This window comes from Marmota monax, unplaced genomic scaffold, assembly GCF_021218885.2.
Source record: "Marmota monax isolate L192 unplaced genomic scaffold, Marmota_monax_Labrador192_F-V1.1 WCK01_AAM20220418_F8-fsc00186, whole genome shotgun sequence".
NCBI classification, from domain to species: Eukaryota; Metazoa; Chordata; class Mammalia; order Rodentia; family Sciuridae; genus Marmota; species Marmota monax.
The window spans coordinates 2,173,069-2,190,726 of NW_026694725.1; the positions used below are offsets into that span (position 1 = coordinate 2,173,069).

A 17,658-nucleotide genomic window follows, 5' to 3' on the forward strand; every position below is an offset into this window, starting at 1 on the left:
GAGTCTGGCCTAAGGAATTGTGAGACAAAAATCTACTGAGTTGCTACAAAGCCAACCTCCTTCTTCCCAGAAGACAAGTGGAAGCCTGCCAGTTCAGGGTCCCCCTAGGTCTCCAGAGGGACTGGCCCCACAAGTACCCTACCCCCACCCCAAATCTGGAAAGCTACTGAAGATTCCCAATCCACACTCCAGCTCCAGTTCTTCCTGTTTCCCAGCCTGCCTCCCTCCCTTTTTCTGGCCTTCCCAATTTCAGCTGCCAAAAATCACCCTGTGTCTCTGGTGTCCTTTGTCCTAGGAGATGTTGCTGCTTGGTGTGGGGCCAGGGAGGGAGCCAAGAAGAAGGCACTGATGGTAGACTGGTGGGGGTGCTGGCTTCATGGTTGAAGACTAGGAATAGCTGCACACTGAGTCAGAGACTGCCTAGAGATCAGGGGAGGAGGAAGGGTTAGGAAGAACCTGTGGTCTGTAGTAGGGACTGTCTCTATGTATAAACAATTGGGAGAGGGAACCATGATACCTAGGGAACCATGATACCTAGGTCTACTCTGAACCCTTCAGGTGACCTAAGAAACCATTAGTGATAACTTCAGACTTGGGAAGGAAGATGGAGATGAACTGGATGGATGGGCCTGAGATGGTGTCCCACTCCTATTATACTCCTTACCTACCTGCCATCCCCCATTTCGGTCATTTTCCTCAGAGCTCTCTCTCTTGCCATCTCCAAGTTCTTGTCTTTCTCCATCAATGACTTTCCCTCCATATTGCCACCAAAGGCGTTATCTTCTATTTTCTTCCAATATTTTAACCCCTTCTTCCCCATTTTATCTGCTAAAGGAAAGCCTCCTGACTGGAAGCTCCCATCTCCAGGATCCAGCCATCCCACCTCCTTTCACACTTAGCCCAGTCTTCCCCTGAAATAGGCATCTGGTCCCTCCTCCTTCATCCCTAAGGTTCCTCATGCTTTCACTTCTCTGTACTCACAGATATCTCCTCTGGGTTTTCTTCTCCTTCACCAGCCTCGAATTCTTTACTCAACCCTTTTATTCATCTTCCAGAAACCTCATCCTCCTATATATGTCTTCTTTTCAGTTTTTCCCAAGTCCCCAAACTTCCATCTCATTCTCTCTGAAAATATTTCCCCAACCCCTCCGCCCTAAGCTTCTTTCACTTCTCCATGCCACACACCTCATTGCCCCAAAGATCCCATGCCCCTCCATCTTTCCAATCTAACCCTATTATACGAATCTCCACTTCAATATCCCCCAAACTCCTCCCACCTCACCTCTGCTACAAACCGTGTTGCCCCCAAACTTCTCCAGCCTTTCTCATGTCTGCCTTCACAATCTACAACCTCTCCTACCCAGCCCTCTCCCACACTAGGCCTACGGGCTCCCCATATTCTGCCACAGCGAAGCCCTCCCCGCGCCCCGGCCCCCTAGTCCTCAGGCTCGGCCAACTCGCACGGCGCCTCCCCTTCCCCGATCCCCCTCTCCCCCCCCTCGCAGCCTGCCTCGCGCTCCCTCCCTCGCGTCTCCCTCCTGGCCCCTCTCTCCTCCGTTCCTCCGCTCTCCCTCCTTCTCCCTCTTCCTCCCTTCTCCCATCCCCCTCTCTCAAGCGCCCTCCCTCCGCCGTCCGCTTTCCTGTGCGAGTCGCCGGACGCGCCGCCCAGCCCGCCCGCAGCCCCGCGCCGGGCCGGGTCCTCGGGCCGGGACCAGTTTCGGGGGCACTGCCGGCCTCGGGGAGGGCCTAGGGGGCGAGGGAGACCACCGCTGGGAAGGGGCGGGGGGGCCGCGGGCGAGGCCGCCTCGGGGCCGGGGACCGCGCGAGTGCGGGCTGCGCGCGGCGGCGCGGGCGGCGGCGGGCCAGAGAGGCGCGGAGGGCCGGCCGGGCGCGGGGGCGAGCGGCGCGGCGGGGGCGGACGGCGCGGCCCGGGGCATTCCGGGCGGCCGGGGGGAGGCGGCGGGCCTGGGCGGGGGAGAGCGAGACCGCCGATCCGGGTTTGCTCCTGGGCCGGCGGGCGACCGGGGCCGGGCGGGGGAGCAAGGCATGGGGGCCGCCCTCCGGGGGGGTCAGGGCCGCCGCCGCCGCAGTTGCGGCGGCGACTGAAGCCGGGAAAAGAAGAGGGGGGCGGGGGATCGGCCGCCACCGCCCCCCGAAGGCGCTGGAGCCCGGACTCCCGCTCGGAGCCAGCCAGCTGTCCCGAGCTACAAGCAGGTAAGATCCGCTGGCGCCCGGCCCCCCGGCCCCGGGCCCGCCGGGGTTCTGGCCCGCCCGGGTTCCGGCCTGCGACTCCCCACCCCCACCCCTCCCCGTTCCCCCTCCCGCCGCCGCCTCCATTTGTTATTTTCCCAATCCTGTTTCCCCACTGCGGGCCCTGCCTGGCCGGAGACTGGGGGCTCAGGGGGTGGGGCGGCTCCGAGGAGAGGTGGGGGCCTGGGAGCTCCTGGTGGGAAGGTGGGGAAGTAGGGGGTCTCAGGAGTGGGGCTGGTGGGGCAGGAGGGTAGCTCGGACTCGGAGACCAAAAGAGGAGGATCGCCGAGGTGGAGGGTTGGTGAAGGAAAAACTGGAGATGCTGTGAGGGTGGTTCATCGAGAAGGCAGAATGGATTGGAGAGATGGCAGCAAGGTGGGGCATGAAGACGGAGAAGACCCAGAGGCCCAGAACATGGGTTCCAGAGCCGGCGGGGGTGGGGGTGGGTGGGTTGCGGGTGTTAGGAATGGAAGGGAAGTGGGAGCCGGGAAAGGGGTGTGGTAGGTGGAAAGAGGGATTGTAGCTACTGAGAGGGGAATGGAACCTGGGGAAACTGAGGATGGGAGAAGGGCCAGAAGAGGTCCATCTTTGAGAAGGAAAGTCAGAGGTTTTCTGAGGGTGGAAGTGGGAAGGCCATGTCTTTTGTGATTCGGTTTTCTTTTTTCTACTCCAGTTCACCTCTGACCCTGGTTTTCCAATCCCAGACAGTTACTTCTTGAGAGGGGCGTCGGGGCTCAGTCCTAAAACTAATGGGAAGGACAGGAACACTAAAAGGAAGAGTTAGGAAGAAGGGGTTTCTGGGAATATGGAAAAAGAGGGAATTGGGCAACCTTACAGACATTCCAAACAAGTTGTGACCTCCACCCTCAAATCCTCAAAGCCCTGGCTGTCCCTCAGCTGAGAGCTCTATAGGAAGGCCTTCCTTACTACTTTGAAATTAGAGGTCTCCTTTTTTGCCTGGGATAGGGTCAGGGGACAAGATACCCTCCCTGTAGGTACTACAGAAGGATAGGAGTTGCTTTAGCAACTGTGGTGCTGGCAGTGGCTGCCAAGATGGGATGGTCTCTTGAAGGGCATGTTGTTTTACCATTTTGTTGCGTGGCAGTGATGCAGTGGGATATCCAATAGGTGGGGTTTCAGAATGTTGATAGGACCCAGCCACAGAGACTGGGACTTTTGACTGGATTCTGGAGAATGTTTCTGGTGCTGCCAGTGGATAGAAGTTTCCACAGGGAGTGTACCCGCTTCCATCCATCAATCTGTTGGAACAGGTAGATATGTTACTTTCAGGTCATTGTGTTTTTCCATGTCTCTCCTCCTAGGAATAGTTGGGAAGATGAAAATGGTCTTGTTCAAATCATACATCTGGGATTGGAGGATAGGTAGTTCAGTGGTAGAGTGCTTGCCTAGCGTATTTGAGGCCCTGAGTTCAATCTCCAGCACTGAAATAACAACAACAAAATAAGTTTTACCATCTTTGGACAGATTGTTCTGGCTTCTACCTCTCTTATTATAGTTCGCATACTGTACTGGTTTTGCTGCTTTGCACTATTGTTCCATTTTCTTAAACTTGATTCCTCTTTTTTGAGTCTCCTTTCCTGAGTATCTCTTCTTCTTTCCCAGAGAGTCCCCAAGGTGAGCCCTTTCCTCACTAACCTTTGACCTTCTACTTTCCTGACCTTGTAGGTATGGCTGGGTTCTCCATGTCCTTTCTAGGTGAGGGGGGTCAGGGGACAAGACTGTGAAACAGCCAAGAGCAGAGCAGATATTCTGGAATGAAAATCAGGAGACCTGGATGTTGGCCTGCCTGTTCCTCTAACAAACTCTGACCTTGGGAAAGTCAATTCTCTTGCTTTGAACCTCTCCTACATTGTAAAAATGAAGGGATTATAGATGAGATGATCTCTGAGGCTCCTCTGATTGCTCTGGATTCCAAGAAGGCTTAGGCCAGTGCGTTGTTATCTGCTGGTCTCTGCTGGTCTGGGCTGCTTTAGTATCAGAGTCACTTTGGACACTTTAGTCTGGCAGCACTGGAATGGTGGGGGATGGGCCAAAGATCCTGAAATTCACTCTGCAAACACTTCCCAGAGAGCCTTGTGACTTGATTGTATTCTTTGACATCCTTTCCATATTTTTTTCCTTAATTTCTTTTCCTCTTCTTACTTAGAGTTCTTTTCCTGTTATTTATTTATTTATTTATTTATTTATTTATTGTTACTTTTCCACCTGCCACATCAATTTCCTTTTGTAGTAACGTAATGAAAGTGAATGTGTATTGAAAGTGTTCAGTGTATTGACAGATACATAGTAGGTGCTATATAAATATTAGTTACAGTATCTGTCTTCTAGGACAAAGATGAGTTTAGTTTAGCTGTTGGTGCCAGAACACAGCTCAGGTTCAAAAACAGACTTACAATTCAACCCAACTCTGTCCTTCCTGCTGTCACCCCTGCCATTACCTCCATTTTAATAACTGCTTTTCTCCCTTAAAGCTATTCATTGCAAATTTTATCAGTTTTCAGCTGATTAAAAAATAAGAGCACATATGATTGCTTGATTATTCAGGTACATTTCTGAATTTCCCTGGTCTTTTGGATCCCTAGATCTTACCTGACTTAGTCAACAGGTCTGTGATGAGAAGGAGAGAGGGGCACCCTGCCATAGGAAGACTGGCAAAGATACACCAGCCATCTTTGTTCTGCTGTAGTTTTTTTGTGTGTGTGTGTGTATGTGTGTGTGTTGCTTTGTGCATGCAAGTCAAGCACTCTACCAACTTAGCTATATCCCCAGCCCCCTGTTCTGTTATTGTTAAGATTGTTTTCTTCTTTTATTTTGTTGGTTCTTGTTCTTTGGATTTGGTTGTTGTTGTTGTTGTTAGTTGATATATTTTATTTATTTATTTATTTAGGTACCAGGGATTAGACCCAGGGGTGCTTAACCATTGAGCCACATCCCCAACCCTTTTTATTTTTTATTTTGAGACAAGGTCTCCTTGAGTTGCTTAGGGCCTCTCTAAGTTACAGAGGGCAGCTTTGGACTTGCAGTCCTCCTGCCTCAGCCTCTTGAGCTGCTCAGGTTATAGGCATGTGTCACCCCCTCACCTCCAGTTGATAGTTGTTAAGTAAAACCAATATACATAACAACTCAAAAATGTGGTATTAGCTGTAGTTAAAAGAGAATGACTAGTCCACTGGGCAGAGCATCAGTTGAAAGGTCAGACCTGGGGTTCTGTCTCAGCTATCTTGTGACTCTTAAGTAAATCGCCAGTTTTCTGGAAAGGTTAGATGCATTCCTCGTTGCCTCCCTCAATATGGTTCAGTGGGGGCGAATGAGAAGTAATTATTTTGTATTCCTTATAGAAAATATGCTATAGAATATGAAAATGCCATTTACCTAGCAGGCCTTCTAACTTAGGATAGGTAGGCAAGCTTAATGCAGTCCCACCAAGGCTAGCAGCACTTAAAGCAAGAAGAAAGATCTACTGAAGTTGCTGAATTTAAACATTAATAGCAAGAAAAGAAAACACACACACACACACACATAAATTATATCAGCCGAGGATATAGAGAGGAAAACTGTATGAAAATAGCATTTTTTGCTCACAAAAGATCATATGGTCTGTAGTATGGAGTCTTGACTCTTAGCAAGAAATACAAACAAGTGCAGATGAAAATAGCTGGCTATGGAGATACCAATATATGACAACATCTATATCTATATCTATATTATCTTTGCCAAGCAGGAGGATAGGCTTAAAATTATAAATCTGTATTGTGTGCTCACTCATCTTTTGAGTCTTTTTTGTTGTTGTTTAATATTTTGGTTATTAATGTGAAGCCTGGCTTCTCTCCTAACCTTAGGGAACACATAGTTCCCTTGATGTCTGAGGAAATTCATTCCAGGACCCACTGCTGATACCCAGATCAGCAGATGTTTAAGTTCCCTGTGTAGAATAATGCAGTATTTGCACATAACCTATGCAGTTCTCCCATACACTTTAACTCATCTAATACCTAATACAATGTAAATGCTATTTAAATTGTTGGCATAAATAGTTGTCATACAGTATTGCTAAGGGAATAATGACAAGAAAAGCAAGTCTGTATGTATTCAGAACAGAGGAAACCAGTTCAGAAAGAGGCAACTTGCCATCCTAGGCCTAACTACATAATATATGAAGGACATAAGGCAAACAGTAAGAGCTGAGAAGAGTTTGAGGACCTGTGAAGGCACAGGAAGCTATAGCAGCGGACATCTAGACATTATTTCATTCTCAGATTCAGCATAGGGCTTAGTGTATGGCAAATTCAAGTTTTATTTTATAGAACTTTCTGGAAGTTTCTCTCCAAATATTTTACATCTATAGTTGTTTGAATCTGTGGATACAGAACCAGTGGATGTGGAAAGTCAACCATATTGGAGGATGGGTTTTTGTGAGGTCTCCAAAACCAAGTTCTGCAACTTGGGGGATATTTAGATTTGGTTTTGGGATTCACTGGGCTCTGCTCCTATGTATTGTAGAATGGGACATTCTTCTGCCTACTCTGGTATGAAAAAATTCTTATCTCTGTGACTGATCTGGGCTTTCTGAGAATTCTCCCCACCAACTTCTAAGGAGAGTATAACAAAGTATAGAAGAAAGAGTTTGAAGTCAAGAGAGACAAGGGCTTGATTCTGGCTGTCATTGGGTCTTCACTGTGGGAGGTTGGGCAAGTCACACAATCTTTGAGCCTAAGTTCCCTTCTAATGAGAATAATACTAATACCTACCTTTCAGGGTTGATTGTAAATATTACATGATATCATGTATTAAAGGGCTTGATACAAGGAAGACACTTAATAAATTAATACTTCAGCTTCATTTCTCTGTCCTCCTTTGTAAAGCTCTGTGGAATTCACAGGTACATAAATATTCTTTAGTGATCATAAAGGGGAAAACTGAGCGATCTGGATTGGAGCTCACAGGTACATCTCAATTTTCTACCTTCCCCAGAAATAAGAGATTGTAGTATGAGTAGAATCTCCCTCATTTAAACAGCTTAGATAACCCATGGGGCAATCCAGCAATGAGTGTCTTGTTAACTGTCCCACTTGTCCAGAAGGCTCAGGGCTGAGCTGCTTAGCCCTCTGACAGGCACAGTAGTACCTCTTTCAGATTTTGTTCTCCAATATGAAGACTCTTATGGTCTTTTCCAAACAGGTTTTGCTGAAAACAGATCCGTTCCAGGCGACTACACCTGCTTCCCAGGCCACGGCTGTGGGGAGCTTGAGGCAGAGCAGAGAAGTTTCTGTATTCAGCTGCCCAGGCAGAGGAGAATGGGGTCTCCACAGCCTGAAGAATGAAGACACGACAGAATAAAGACTCAGTGAGTAATAGCTACTATGAGAGGCATGAAAGGTTGGGGCAGGTGCAGAGAAACTAGGAGGAAGGATCTAGAGAGGAAAAACAGAAATAAGATGCATTACAAAGTCAGGTGAAATAAAAAACATTACTTGCCTCCTTCTTCCTTTCTTAGATGTCAATGAGGAGTGGACGGAAGAAAGAGGCCCCTGGGCCCCGAGAAGAACTGAGATCAAGGGGCCGGGCCTCCCCTGGAGGAGTCAGCACATCCAGCAGTGATGGCAAAGCTGAGAAGTCCAGGCAGACAGCCAAGGTATTTTGTCCCTAGGTCTTTACACAGGATGTTCTGGCACTGGGGCTAAGGGTGTGTCATGGGGGGAGCTTTCAGGCTGGCAGAAGGTAGTAACAGTGGAGGGTTGGGAGGAAGAAGACAGGAATTTTCTTTCTCTTTCACAGAAGGCCCGGGTAGAGGAAGCTTCCACACCAAAAGTCACCAAGCAGGGCCGGAGTGAGGAGATCTCAGAGAGTGAAAGTGAGGAGACGAATGCACCAAAAAAGACCAAAACGGAGGTAGGAGACCTTGTTATCCATTCTGACTCGTTTTTTGACCATTCTTTCCCCAAACTTCCTTTTGCTCACATTTCTACCTTGCTCTCTGCTGGGATATAAGAGAAAAATCATAACTTAGTGTTTACTAAAGTGATCATGTCTATATGTCAGACAGATCTTTTGGCTTTGGTCACACCAGTAGATGACCAGGCAGGGTTAAAGGAGAATGGAAGAACTGAAGGATTAAGAAGTCTTACTGGAAGGAACAAATAAGTCATAAGGAAAATGCAGAAGTGGTCTTTTTGAGAACCAAGGGTTTGGGGGTTGAAAAATTAAAGGGAGTCAATGAGATGAGATGAGGGTAAATATGAGGTGGTGGAAGACAAGCATGTGGAGTAAGCTGTGGAGAGGGTGAAAATGCTTGAGATGAACACTTGAGAAGAAATAGGGTTTGAACAAGGAGGGAAATAAGCCTGGTTGCTGGGAAAGCTGAGATGTGGGGAGATTGGGGGAACCCCAGATGGCAGGAATCCCCATCACATCACAGCACAACAGTTTGCTGTGAGGAGGAAATGACTGTGGGAGAGAAAGGAAAACATGGCCCTCTTCTCTATGCAGCAGGAGCTCCCTCGGCCACAGTCTCCCTCAGATCTGGATAGCTTGGATGGGCGGAGCCTCAACGATGATGGCAGCAGTGACCCTAGGGATATAGACCAGGATAACCGAAGCACATCCCCCAGCATCTACAGCCCTGGGAGTGTGGAGAATGACTCCGATTCATCTTCTGGCTTGTCCCAGGGCCCAGCCCGCCCCTACCATCCACCTCCACTCTTTCCTCCCTCCCCTCCACAACCAGACAGCACCCCACGACAGCCAGATCCTGGCTTTGAACCCCATTCCTCTGTGACACCAACTGGATATCATGCTCCCATGGAGCCCCCCACTTCCCGAATGTTCCAGGCTCCTCCTGGGGCCCCTCCCCCTCATCCACAGCTCTATCCTGGGGGAGCTGGTGGAGTTTTATCCGGACCCCCAATGGGTCCCAAAGGAGGAGGGGCTGCCTCTTCAGTGGGGGCCTCTAGTGGGGGTAAGCAGCACCCTCCACCCACAACCCCCATTTCAATATCAAGCTCTGGAGCTAGTGGTGCTCCCCCAACAAAGCCACCTAATACTCCAGTGGGTGGTGGAAATCTAACCTCTGCTCCACCTCCAGCCACTTTCCCTCATGTGACACCAAACCTGCCTCCTCCACCTGCCCTGAGACCCCTCAACAACGCTTCAGCCTCTCCTCCTGGCCTAGGGGCCCAGCCACTCCCTGGACATCTTCCCTCTCCTCATGCCATGGGTCAGGGCATGGGTGGACTTCCTCCAGGCCCAGAAAAGGGCCCAACTCTGGCTCCCTCACCCCACCCTCTGCCTCCTACTTCCTCCTCTTCTGCTCCAGCTCCCCCAATGAGGTATCCTTATTCATCCTCTAGCAGTAGCTCTGTGGCAGCCTCTTCTTCCACTTCTTCCTCCTCTTCCTCTGCTTCCCAGTACCCAGCTTCCCAGGCATTGCCCAGTTATCCCCACTCCTTCCCTCCCCCAACAAGTCTGTCTGTCTCCAATCAGCCACCGAAGTATACTCAGCCTTCCCTCCCATCCCAGGCTGTGTGGAGCCAGGGTCCCCCTCCACCTCCTCCCTATGGTCGACTCTTGGCCAATAGCAATGCTCATCCAAGCCCCTTCCCTACTTCTGGGGGCCAATCCACTGCACACCCACCAGCCCCAACACATCACCATCACCACCAGCAGCAACAGCAACAGCAGCAGCAGCAACAGCAGCAGCAGCAGCAGCAGCAGCAGCATCATGGAAGCTCTGGGCCCCCTCCACCTGGAGCATATCCCCACCCCCTGGAGAGCAGTGGCTCCCACCATGCACACCCTTACACCATGTCTCCCTCCCTAGGGTCTCTGAGACCCTATCCATCAGGGCCAACACACCTGCCCCCACCTCACAGCCAGGTGTCCTACAGCCAAGCAGGCCCCAGTGGCCCCCCAGTCTCCTCTTCCAACTCTTCCTCTTCTTCTCAAGGCTCCTACCCATGTTCGCATCCCTCCCCTTCTCAGGGCCCCCAAGGGGCGTCCTACCCCTTCCCACCGGTGCCTCCGGTCACCACCTCCTCTGCTACCCTTTCCACGGTCATTGCCACCGTGGCTTCCTCGCCAGCAGGCTACAAAACAGCTTCCCCACCTGGGCCCCCACCCTATGGCAAGAGAGCCTCGTCTCCCGGGGCCTACAAGACAGCCACCCCACCGGGATACAAGCCTGGGTCACCACCTTCCTTCAGAACGGGGACCCCACCGGGCTTTCGAGGCACCTCCCCGCCAGCAGGCCCAGGGACCTTCAAGCCAGGCTCACCTACTGTGGCGCCTGGGCCCTTGCCACCTGCAGGGCCCTCAAGCCTGTCATCTCTGCCGCCACCACCTGCGGCCCCTGCCTCAGGGCCACCCCTGAGTGCCACACAGATCAAACAAGAGCCAACTGAGGAGTACGAGACCCCAGAGAGCCCCGTGCCCCCAGCCCGGAGCCCCTCGCCCCCTCCCAAGGTGGTAGATGTGCCCAGCCACGCCAGTCAGTCTGCCAGGTGAGCAGCCTGGGTCGGGTGCCGGTGGGTTTGGAGTCGGGGTACGGTGGACACTGGAGCCTCGTGTTTATGTGGTGTTTTTTAGAAGTACACTAAACAGCTCTCTGCCTTCACGGAGGCTGCTTTTGAGGATGGAGCAGGATGGCCGCCGGGCGGCTAGCAGGAACTGAGCGCGTACTGCCTCCGCGCCCCACAGGTTTAACAAACACCTAGACCGCGGTTTCAACTCGTGCGCGCGCAGCGACTTGTATTTCGTGCCGCTGGAGGGCTCCAAGCTGGCCAAGAAGCGGGCCGACCTGGTGGAGAAGGTGCGGCGCGAGGCTGAACAGCGAGCGCGCGAAGAAAAGGAGCGCGAGCGGGAGCGGGAGCGCGAAAAGGAGCGTGAGCGCGAGAAAGAGCGCGAGCTCGAACGCAGCGTGGTAAGTGCGTCACAAAATGCGCCACCCGCCGCCTTTCCCTCCCTTCTTGGCGCTGCGTAGTTGGGCTCCGGATGGGCTGGGACTGGGGCTAGGGGCGAGACGAGAATCACTTCGCCACCTGTCGGAGAGGATGAACCACTGCAGCCCATAACTAGGAGCCTAAGAGGATTGCAGTGGGAGCAATCTATTTCTGAGTTTGGGGAAGGCTTGCTCAGGTCAGACTACCAGTAGATCACAAGAAGGGCAAATTTGCGGCGGGGTCGGGGTGCAGGGACGTTCTTTCACAGTCAGGGTTGCAACATTCTTTTATAAGCATCGTGGCATTCAGTTGCTCAGACAGTTGGGCAACTTGGGACTAGCCAAATATCCTCATAGGTCCTCTTTTAACTCCACTTCTTCCTCTACCCCACAGAAGTTGGCGCAGGAGGGCCGTGCTCCAGTGGAGTGCCCATCTCTGGGCCCAGTGCCCCATCGCCCTCCATTTGAGCCTGGTAGTGCTGTAGCTACAGTGCCCCCCTACCTGGGTCCTGACACTCCAGCCCTGCGCACTCTCAGTGAATATGCCCGACCGCATGTCATGTCTCCTGGCAATCGCAACCATCCATTCTACGTGCCGTTGGGGGCAGTGGACCCGGGGCTTCTGGGTTACAATGTCCCAGCCCTGTACAGCAGTGACCCAGCTGCCCGGGAGAGGGAGCGGGAAGCCCGTGAACGAGATCTCCGTGATCGTCTCAAGCCTGGCTTCGAGGTGAAGCCAAGTGAGCTGGAACCCCTACATGGGGTCCCTGGGCCAGGCCTGGATCCCTTCCCCCGACATGGGGGCCTGGCTCTGCAGCCTGGCCCTCCTGGCCTGCACCCTTTCCCTTTTCATCCAAGCCTGGGGCCTCTGGAGCGAGAACGTCTAGCGCTGGCAGCTGGGCCAGCCCTGCGGCCTGACATGTCCTATGCTGAACGGCTGGCAGCTGAGAGGCAACATGCTGAAAGGGTGGCAGCCCTGGGCAATGACCCACTGGCCCGGCTGCAGATGCTCAACGTGACCCCTCATCACCACCAGCACTCTCACATCCACTCTCACCTGCATCTGCACCAGCAGGATGCCATTCATGCAGGTGAGACCCCTGCTTCCTGGCTTTGACCTGTGGGGCTGCCTTACCTGATTGGGCTCTTCTGTTTCTCAGACCCACTTCCCATTACTGTTCTGACAGAACCTCTCCTGAGAAAGCTCCCCTGATTTTTGCCTCCCTGACTTTCCTCCATGCACTTGCTTAGCTGTAGAGCTTGTGCATTCTCCACACCCCTTCCCCTCTGATAGAGGCCCAAGCTGGAGTCTTTTTGAGGGCACACCACTTTTCCATCCTTGCATCCCTTTTCCCAAAGCCCTTAGCATACTAATTTTCTTGTTCCCCTGGATTCAAATCTTGTTTCTTGCCATCCTTTCCTTCTGTTCCATCTGGAGATCTTTTATGTTTCTTCCCATCTCTAGGTCTGAAACCCCCTAGAAAGGGCTCTTTAACTTTGTTTTGGGTGTTACAGGCAATAATGAGCTTTACTTACTATCCTTTTTCCATATTTCTTTATAAGAAACTTTTATAATATTTTACAAACATTGCCCAGCCTAGCCTTACACTCATGTTCAGTTTGGGATCTCTTGTTCTGTCTTCTTAATCTCCCTACTCTTCCTGTTTCATTTTCTAAACTTCCATCATCTCCCACCTTCTCAAAGTAAGTTTACTCTCTCTTTCCTCATTCTCAGAACCCTCTGGCAACTGTAATCTGACATCTGTGTGTCCCTACTCCTGCAGGGTCTCTTCTTGTCCATCCCCCAGGTCTCTAGTGCTTCTATTCTACCTTTGTTCCACTTTGGATCCCCTTGTGTTTGTCCATGTTTCTTCCCAGACTCAGATCCCCCACCCAAATGCATGTTTTTTACCAAAACATGCCTTCTAGTGACACATTCCTCTTTTCTGCCCTCTAGCCTCTGCCTCGGTGCACCCTCTCATTGACCCCCTGGCCTCAGGGTCTCACCTTACCCGGATCCCCTACCCAGCTGGGACCCTCCCTAACCCCCTTCTTCCTCACCCTCTGCACGAGAACGAAGTTCTTCGTCACCAGCTTTTTGGTAAGGATAGAGGTTGGGGGTAGGGAAGCACTAATGAGAGGACAGAATGCGGGTATTGGGGATGGGTCTAGTGAGAGTTGGGAGGCATGAATAGCTGGAATAAGAATAGGAGAGCTGCAGCTCAGGAGGCTGAGGCAGGAGGATCATGAATTCAAAGCCAGCTTTAGCAAAAGTGAGGCACTAAGCAACTAGTGAGACCTTGTCTCTAAATAAAATACAAAATAACGCTGGGGATGTGGCTCATGGCTGAGTGCCCCTGAGTTTGATCCCTGATACAAAAAAAAAAAAAAAAAAATAGGAGAGCTGAGGTTTTGCTCAAGAGAGGCTCAGGTTTTAGAGCCAGGCTAAGAGGTTTGACTTCTAATTCCATTCCACCATTGGCAGCTTGCAATATGGGCAGCGTTACTTTATTTTCTACTGTTTTCTCTGTATGTAAAATGGCTGTCTAACCCCTGGCCCAAAGCATGTACTCAGTATCCATCAGTCATGTGCCCCTTGCTTTCCTACTCACAGCTGCCCCTTACCGGGACCTGCCAGCCTCCCTCTCTGCCCCAATGTCTGCAGCTCATCAGCTGCAGGCCATGCACGCGCAGTCTGCTGAGCTGCAGCGCTTAGCGCTGGAACAGCAGCAGTGGCTGCATGCCCATCACCCGCTGCACAGTGTGCCGCTACCTGCCCAGGAGGACTACTACAGGTACTGTGGGGTGTTCACAGACCACGAGTCAGGGAAGAAGGGCTAGGCCAGCATGGGATGGGCAGTAGGGCAAGTAGAATCCTAGGGGAGGAACCCCCTGCTTTCCATCTTTATCTGTGAAGAAGACAAGGTCACAGTTGATCTCAGTCTCTCATTTCTCTGCCATGCATCACTTCTTCCCTAGTCACCTGAAGAAAGAAAGTGACAAGCCACTGTAGAACCTTCAATCAAGAGAACACCATGGCTCCTACATCTGAACCTTGAAGGACCCCCTCCTAGCTGCCACCCAGAGCCAAGGAGAGGGTGCTATTCAGTTGCAGGGCCTCCACAGCTGGGCAGAGGGAGGGAGGAAATAAGGAACGGACAGAAGGCCAAGGCCCAGGTGGTGTGCACAAGGCAGAGGTGGGGAGGTGGTAAAGGTGGGGACGGAAAGTGCACAGTTTCTTGGACCAGGTCCCTCTTCTTTTGTGCCCTGCTTTCCTCCTCCCCTATGCCCAGCCCTCGGTGGTCACTGCCCTTTCCCCACCCCGTTGGTGTGATTATTTCATCTGTTAGATGTGGCTGTTTTGCGTAGCATCGTGTGCCGCCCCTGCCCTGCCCCTTCCCAATCCCTGTGTGCGCGCCCCCTCTGCGATGTACGCCCCTTACCCTTCCCCACATTAATAATTTATATATATAAATATCTATATGATGCTCTTTAAAAAACATCCCAACCAAAACCAACCAAACAAAAACATCCTCACAACTCCCCAGGAAGATGGCTGTGACTTGTTCTTTGTGGGCTAAGGGGGTTCGGGTGAGGTCTTGTTGCAACAGGGAAGTGGGAAGGGATGGGATTATTAAGGAACTGGGTGTAGGGACCCAAAAGAGTTGAACAGGGACCTCAGAAGAACTCAGATTCTTGGCTCTGCTAGCAATGGTATACTGTGGTGCTAGGCCTTTCCTTGACCCCAGCAAGGAGAGGCCTGGGATGAGCCTACATCTGGCAAACCCAGATCAAAGAAACTACTTAAATCTTGGAGGTGTTCCCATCACTGATCCTACTAGGTGCCACCTGAGGCCTCTAATGAGAGCCTCAGGGTAGCGAATCCTTTCCGAGAATAGTCTGAGGCACTTTATGAAGTGCGAGCGGGATGAGTGTAGCTTCAGTAAACTCATGTGATTAGGACTTGGCCTTCAGTGGGTGACAATTCCAAACGCCTGGAAGGGAAAGGATATAGAGCGTTATGCAGCACGACCTACAACTATACAAGGCCATTTTAAAAGGCCCGAAGGGTTCTCGTTTTGAGCTTTCATGCTGCGAATCACTGTCTTGGTTCTTAAGAAAGGGGCTGTGATTGGCTGCTTTCTCAGCCAGTCAGCATAGAGCTCATTTGCATACATGAAATCAAACATTCACAAACTCTAGAAATGAATCAGTTAAGTAAATTCCTTAGAATATTGTTTTTCTTACCGAAGGTCATAATATGTCCTATTGCTTCTACATTAGCAGGGGTTCGAAAAGCACCACTTTGATCTCACCCTCACTAATAGTGGAGTTAATGTACACCCCAAGTTGGCTCCATGCTTTCTTTCATAAGTGTTGCAGCTCTTTTAGAATTTGTCTAGCAGGCTTTCTGGCAGTTGCTGGAAAGCCCCTCTCCCATGATTTGTCTGTAACGACAGAATTGCTCTCATTGGCTGGTGCAGTTCTTTATTTTCCCGAATAAACAGAGTCAGGAATTTACAGTCACCGAAATTAAGGCTCAGCTAACACTTCCGGCTACGGATGATGCTGTTTCCCCTCCGCCTCCACCAGCCTTGAGAACTGCTGTAGGAGGTGGCTTGTTTGTCTAGGTTTTTTCATTTCTCGTTTTTTGTTTTATATCTTCGCTGCACGTGCAGCTTTCGTCGTTCTATGGCGTCTGCCGCGGCCCAACCCGCGCCCCTGAGCGCGGAGCAGGCCAAGGGTGAGAAGCACCTTAGTCATGGTTTGGGTAGCCTGTTGCGGTGGGGGTTACTGGGCCAAAGACCCAGCCACTTTCCGCGGGAAACGGGGACGGAGGGCATGGCATACTGTCCCTTTCCTCCACCTATGTGGGGTCCTTGCTCCTAGTGGAATTCGGATTATGAGCTTTACCGGGTTACTTACGTTCTCGATTCACTAATTCCCCGCCCTCTTCCCTGCGCTTTCTGCTGGGCCTGCCGGCCATGTCCTGGCGCCCACCCCGGGACGCCTCCCTGGGCTGCATCTTGTGCGTAGTGGTCCTGGCGGAGGTGATCCAGGCGTTTTCGGCCCCGGAGAACGCCGTGCGCATGGATGAGGCTAGAGACAATGCGTGCAACGACATGGGCAAGATGCTGCAATTCGTGCTGCCCGTGGCCACGCAGATCCAACAAGAGGTTATCAAAGCTTATGGCTTCAGCTGCGACGGGGAAGGTGGGTCGGACGCGGGTCGGCGGTGGGGTGGTTGGGGGGAGGGCGCAGAATGTGTGGGCCCCAGTGCTGCCGTCCTCTTTCTTGCCACAGGGCGGCAGCCACAATCTAACAGTATTGGCACACGCAGCCCAAGACCTACCATGAACTTTTGCAGGCGACGTCCTAAATGCATTTTTTTAAAAAATATTTTTTAGTTGTTGATGGACCTTTATTTTATTTACTTATTTATATGTGGTGCTGAGAATCGAACCCAGTGCTTCACACGCGCGAGGCAAGAGCTCTACCGCTAAGTTACGACTCCAGCCCTCTAAGTGCATTTTGTTTTTACTATTAGTAAAATAATAGTCACACCATTTTTCCATATTAAGATGGAACAGACTTTAAAGCAAAACAAGTGCCCCGGGTAACAAGTACTAGGAACTTGAACCCCGTCGTTTTGGTAGTTTTAGCAAGATGTCTGCATGACAGTACACTCTGTAGTTCCTGAAAGGTGTTTCAGCTAATCAGTTCAAGGCTTAGAGGTTGAATTTCCCAAGCGTGTGCATTGATTCAGTCCAGCTGCCCCACTGTCTTCCTGTGTCCCGCTATAGATATGGGATCTCATGGATGTTCATACTTGGGGTTCTTGTGACTAGTGCTAAAATGGCCCACCTCAGACTGAGCAGCACACTATTTCTGGGATATTTTTATTCACTGCATCCCATCCTGTTGTAACCAGTACAGACCAGAAGTGATTGATCCAAACCCTGCAGAGCCAGTATTTCATATTCAAGCCACCCTCCACCCCCCACTAGCTGTCTTTGTCACACTGGGCCCCAGAGTGTGAGTTGACTGTCCACTCCCTCTTCCAGGTGTCCTTAAGTTTGCTCGCTTGGTTAAATCCTATGAAGCCCAGGATCCTGAGATTGCCAGCCTGTCAGGAAAGCTGAAGGCTCTGTTCTTACCACCCATGACGCTGCCGCCCCATGGGCCTGCTTCTGGTGGCAGCGTGGCTGCCTCCTGAGAGTTGGCCTTTCCCTGTGCTGCTGCAAGGGAGAGGAGGAACCTCAGGTGTTTCAGAGGAAAATAAATGTACCTGTGACTTAATCCTGTGTCAGTCTTTTGTGACCTTGACAACCCACTCCTATCCCCCAACCTCCTTGGATTCCTTGTGCCTTTCCAGGTTGCTACATTCCCTTGTGAAAGTCCTTCTTGTAACTTCCTGCTGTGCCCAACCCAACTCCAGTGAGAGCCTAAGGCTC

General features: G+C 51.3%; 2 protein-coding genes and 1 non-coding gene across 4 annotated transcripts; all 3 read left to right on the forward strand.

Moving 5' to 3' along the window:
* The first annotated feature begins 2,043 nt into the window (after positions 1-2,043).
* On the forward strand, positions 2,044-14,754 carry Atn1 (atrophin 1). Of its 2 annotated transcripts, none has more exons than XM_046424103.2 (10): positions 2,044-2,214; positions 7,450-7,615; positions 7,766-7,903; positions 8,047-8,160; positions 8,761-10,766; positions 10,963-11,185; positions 11,598-12,294; positions 13,161-13,304; positions 13,818-13,998; positions 14,183-14,754. In XM_046424103.2, exons 2-10 carry the CDS (start codon positions 7,589-7,591, stop codon positions 14,214-14,216), a joined length of 3,564 nt encoding a protein of 1,187 aa, XP_046280059.1. In that variant the 5' UTR covers positions 2,044-2,214; positions 7,450-7,588; the 3' UTR covers positions 14,217-14,754. The 2 variants fall into 2 exon arrangements, with proteins under 2 accessions (XP_046280059.1, XP_046280057.1); XM_046424101.2 differs by having other exon boundaries at positions 2,045-2,214; positions 8,758-10,766.
* Positions 14,755-15,575: 821 nt separating this feature from the next.
* Positions 15,576-15,637, forward strand: LOC124079036 (U7 small nuclear RNA). The gene has a single exon (XR_006847127.1). It is a non-coding gene; the product is annotated as a U7 small nuclear RNA (small nuclear RNA).
* CUNH12orf57 (chromosome unknown C12orf57 homolog) lies at positions 15,578-17,503 on the forward strand. Its single transcript, XM_046424106.2, has 3 exons — positions 15,578-15,947; positions 16,241-16,417; positions 17,269-17,503. The coding sequence occupies exons 1-3, from the start codon at positions 15,896-15,898 to the stop codon at positions 17,418-17,420; spliced, it is 381 nt and encodes a 126-aa protein (XP_046280062.1). The 5' UTR covers positions 15,578-15,895; the 3' UTR covers positions 17,421-17,503.
* Positions 17,504-17,658: the final 155 nt, after the last annotated feature.

What these genes read in the sequence shown, in the direction of transcription:
- Atn1 (XM_046424101.2), top strand. Translation starts at nt 7,589, where the DNA reads ATGAAGACACGACAGAATAAAGACTCA. An exon ending in AGTCCAGGCAGACAGCCAAG is followed by an intron (nt 7,904 to 8,046) that starts GTATTTTGTCCC and finishes TCTCTTTCACAG; the next exon opens with AAGGCCCGGGTAGAGGAAGC. An exon ending in TCTTCGTCACCAGCTTTTTG is followed by an intron (nt 13,305 to 13,817) that starts GTAAGGATAGAG and finishes TCCTACTCACAG; the next exon opens with CTGCCCCTTACCGGGACCTG.
- CUNH12orf57 (XM_046424106.2), top strand. Translation starts at nt 15,896, where the DNA reads ATGGCGTCTGCCGCGGCCCAACCCGCGCCCCTGAGCGCGGAGCAGGCC. An exon ending in GAGCGCGGAGCAGGCCAAGG is followed by an intron (nt 15,948 to 16,240) that starts GTGAGAAGCACC and finishes TCTTGTGCGTAG; the next exon opens with TGGTCCTGGCGGAGGTGATC. An exon ending in CTTCAGCTGCGACGGGGAAG is followed by an intron (nt 16,418 to 17,268) that starts GTGGGTCGGACG and finishes TCCCTCTTCCAG; the next exon opens with GTGTCCTTAAGTTTGCTCGC.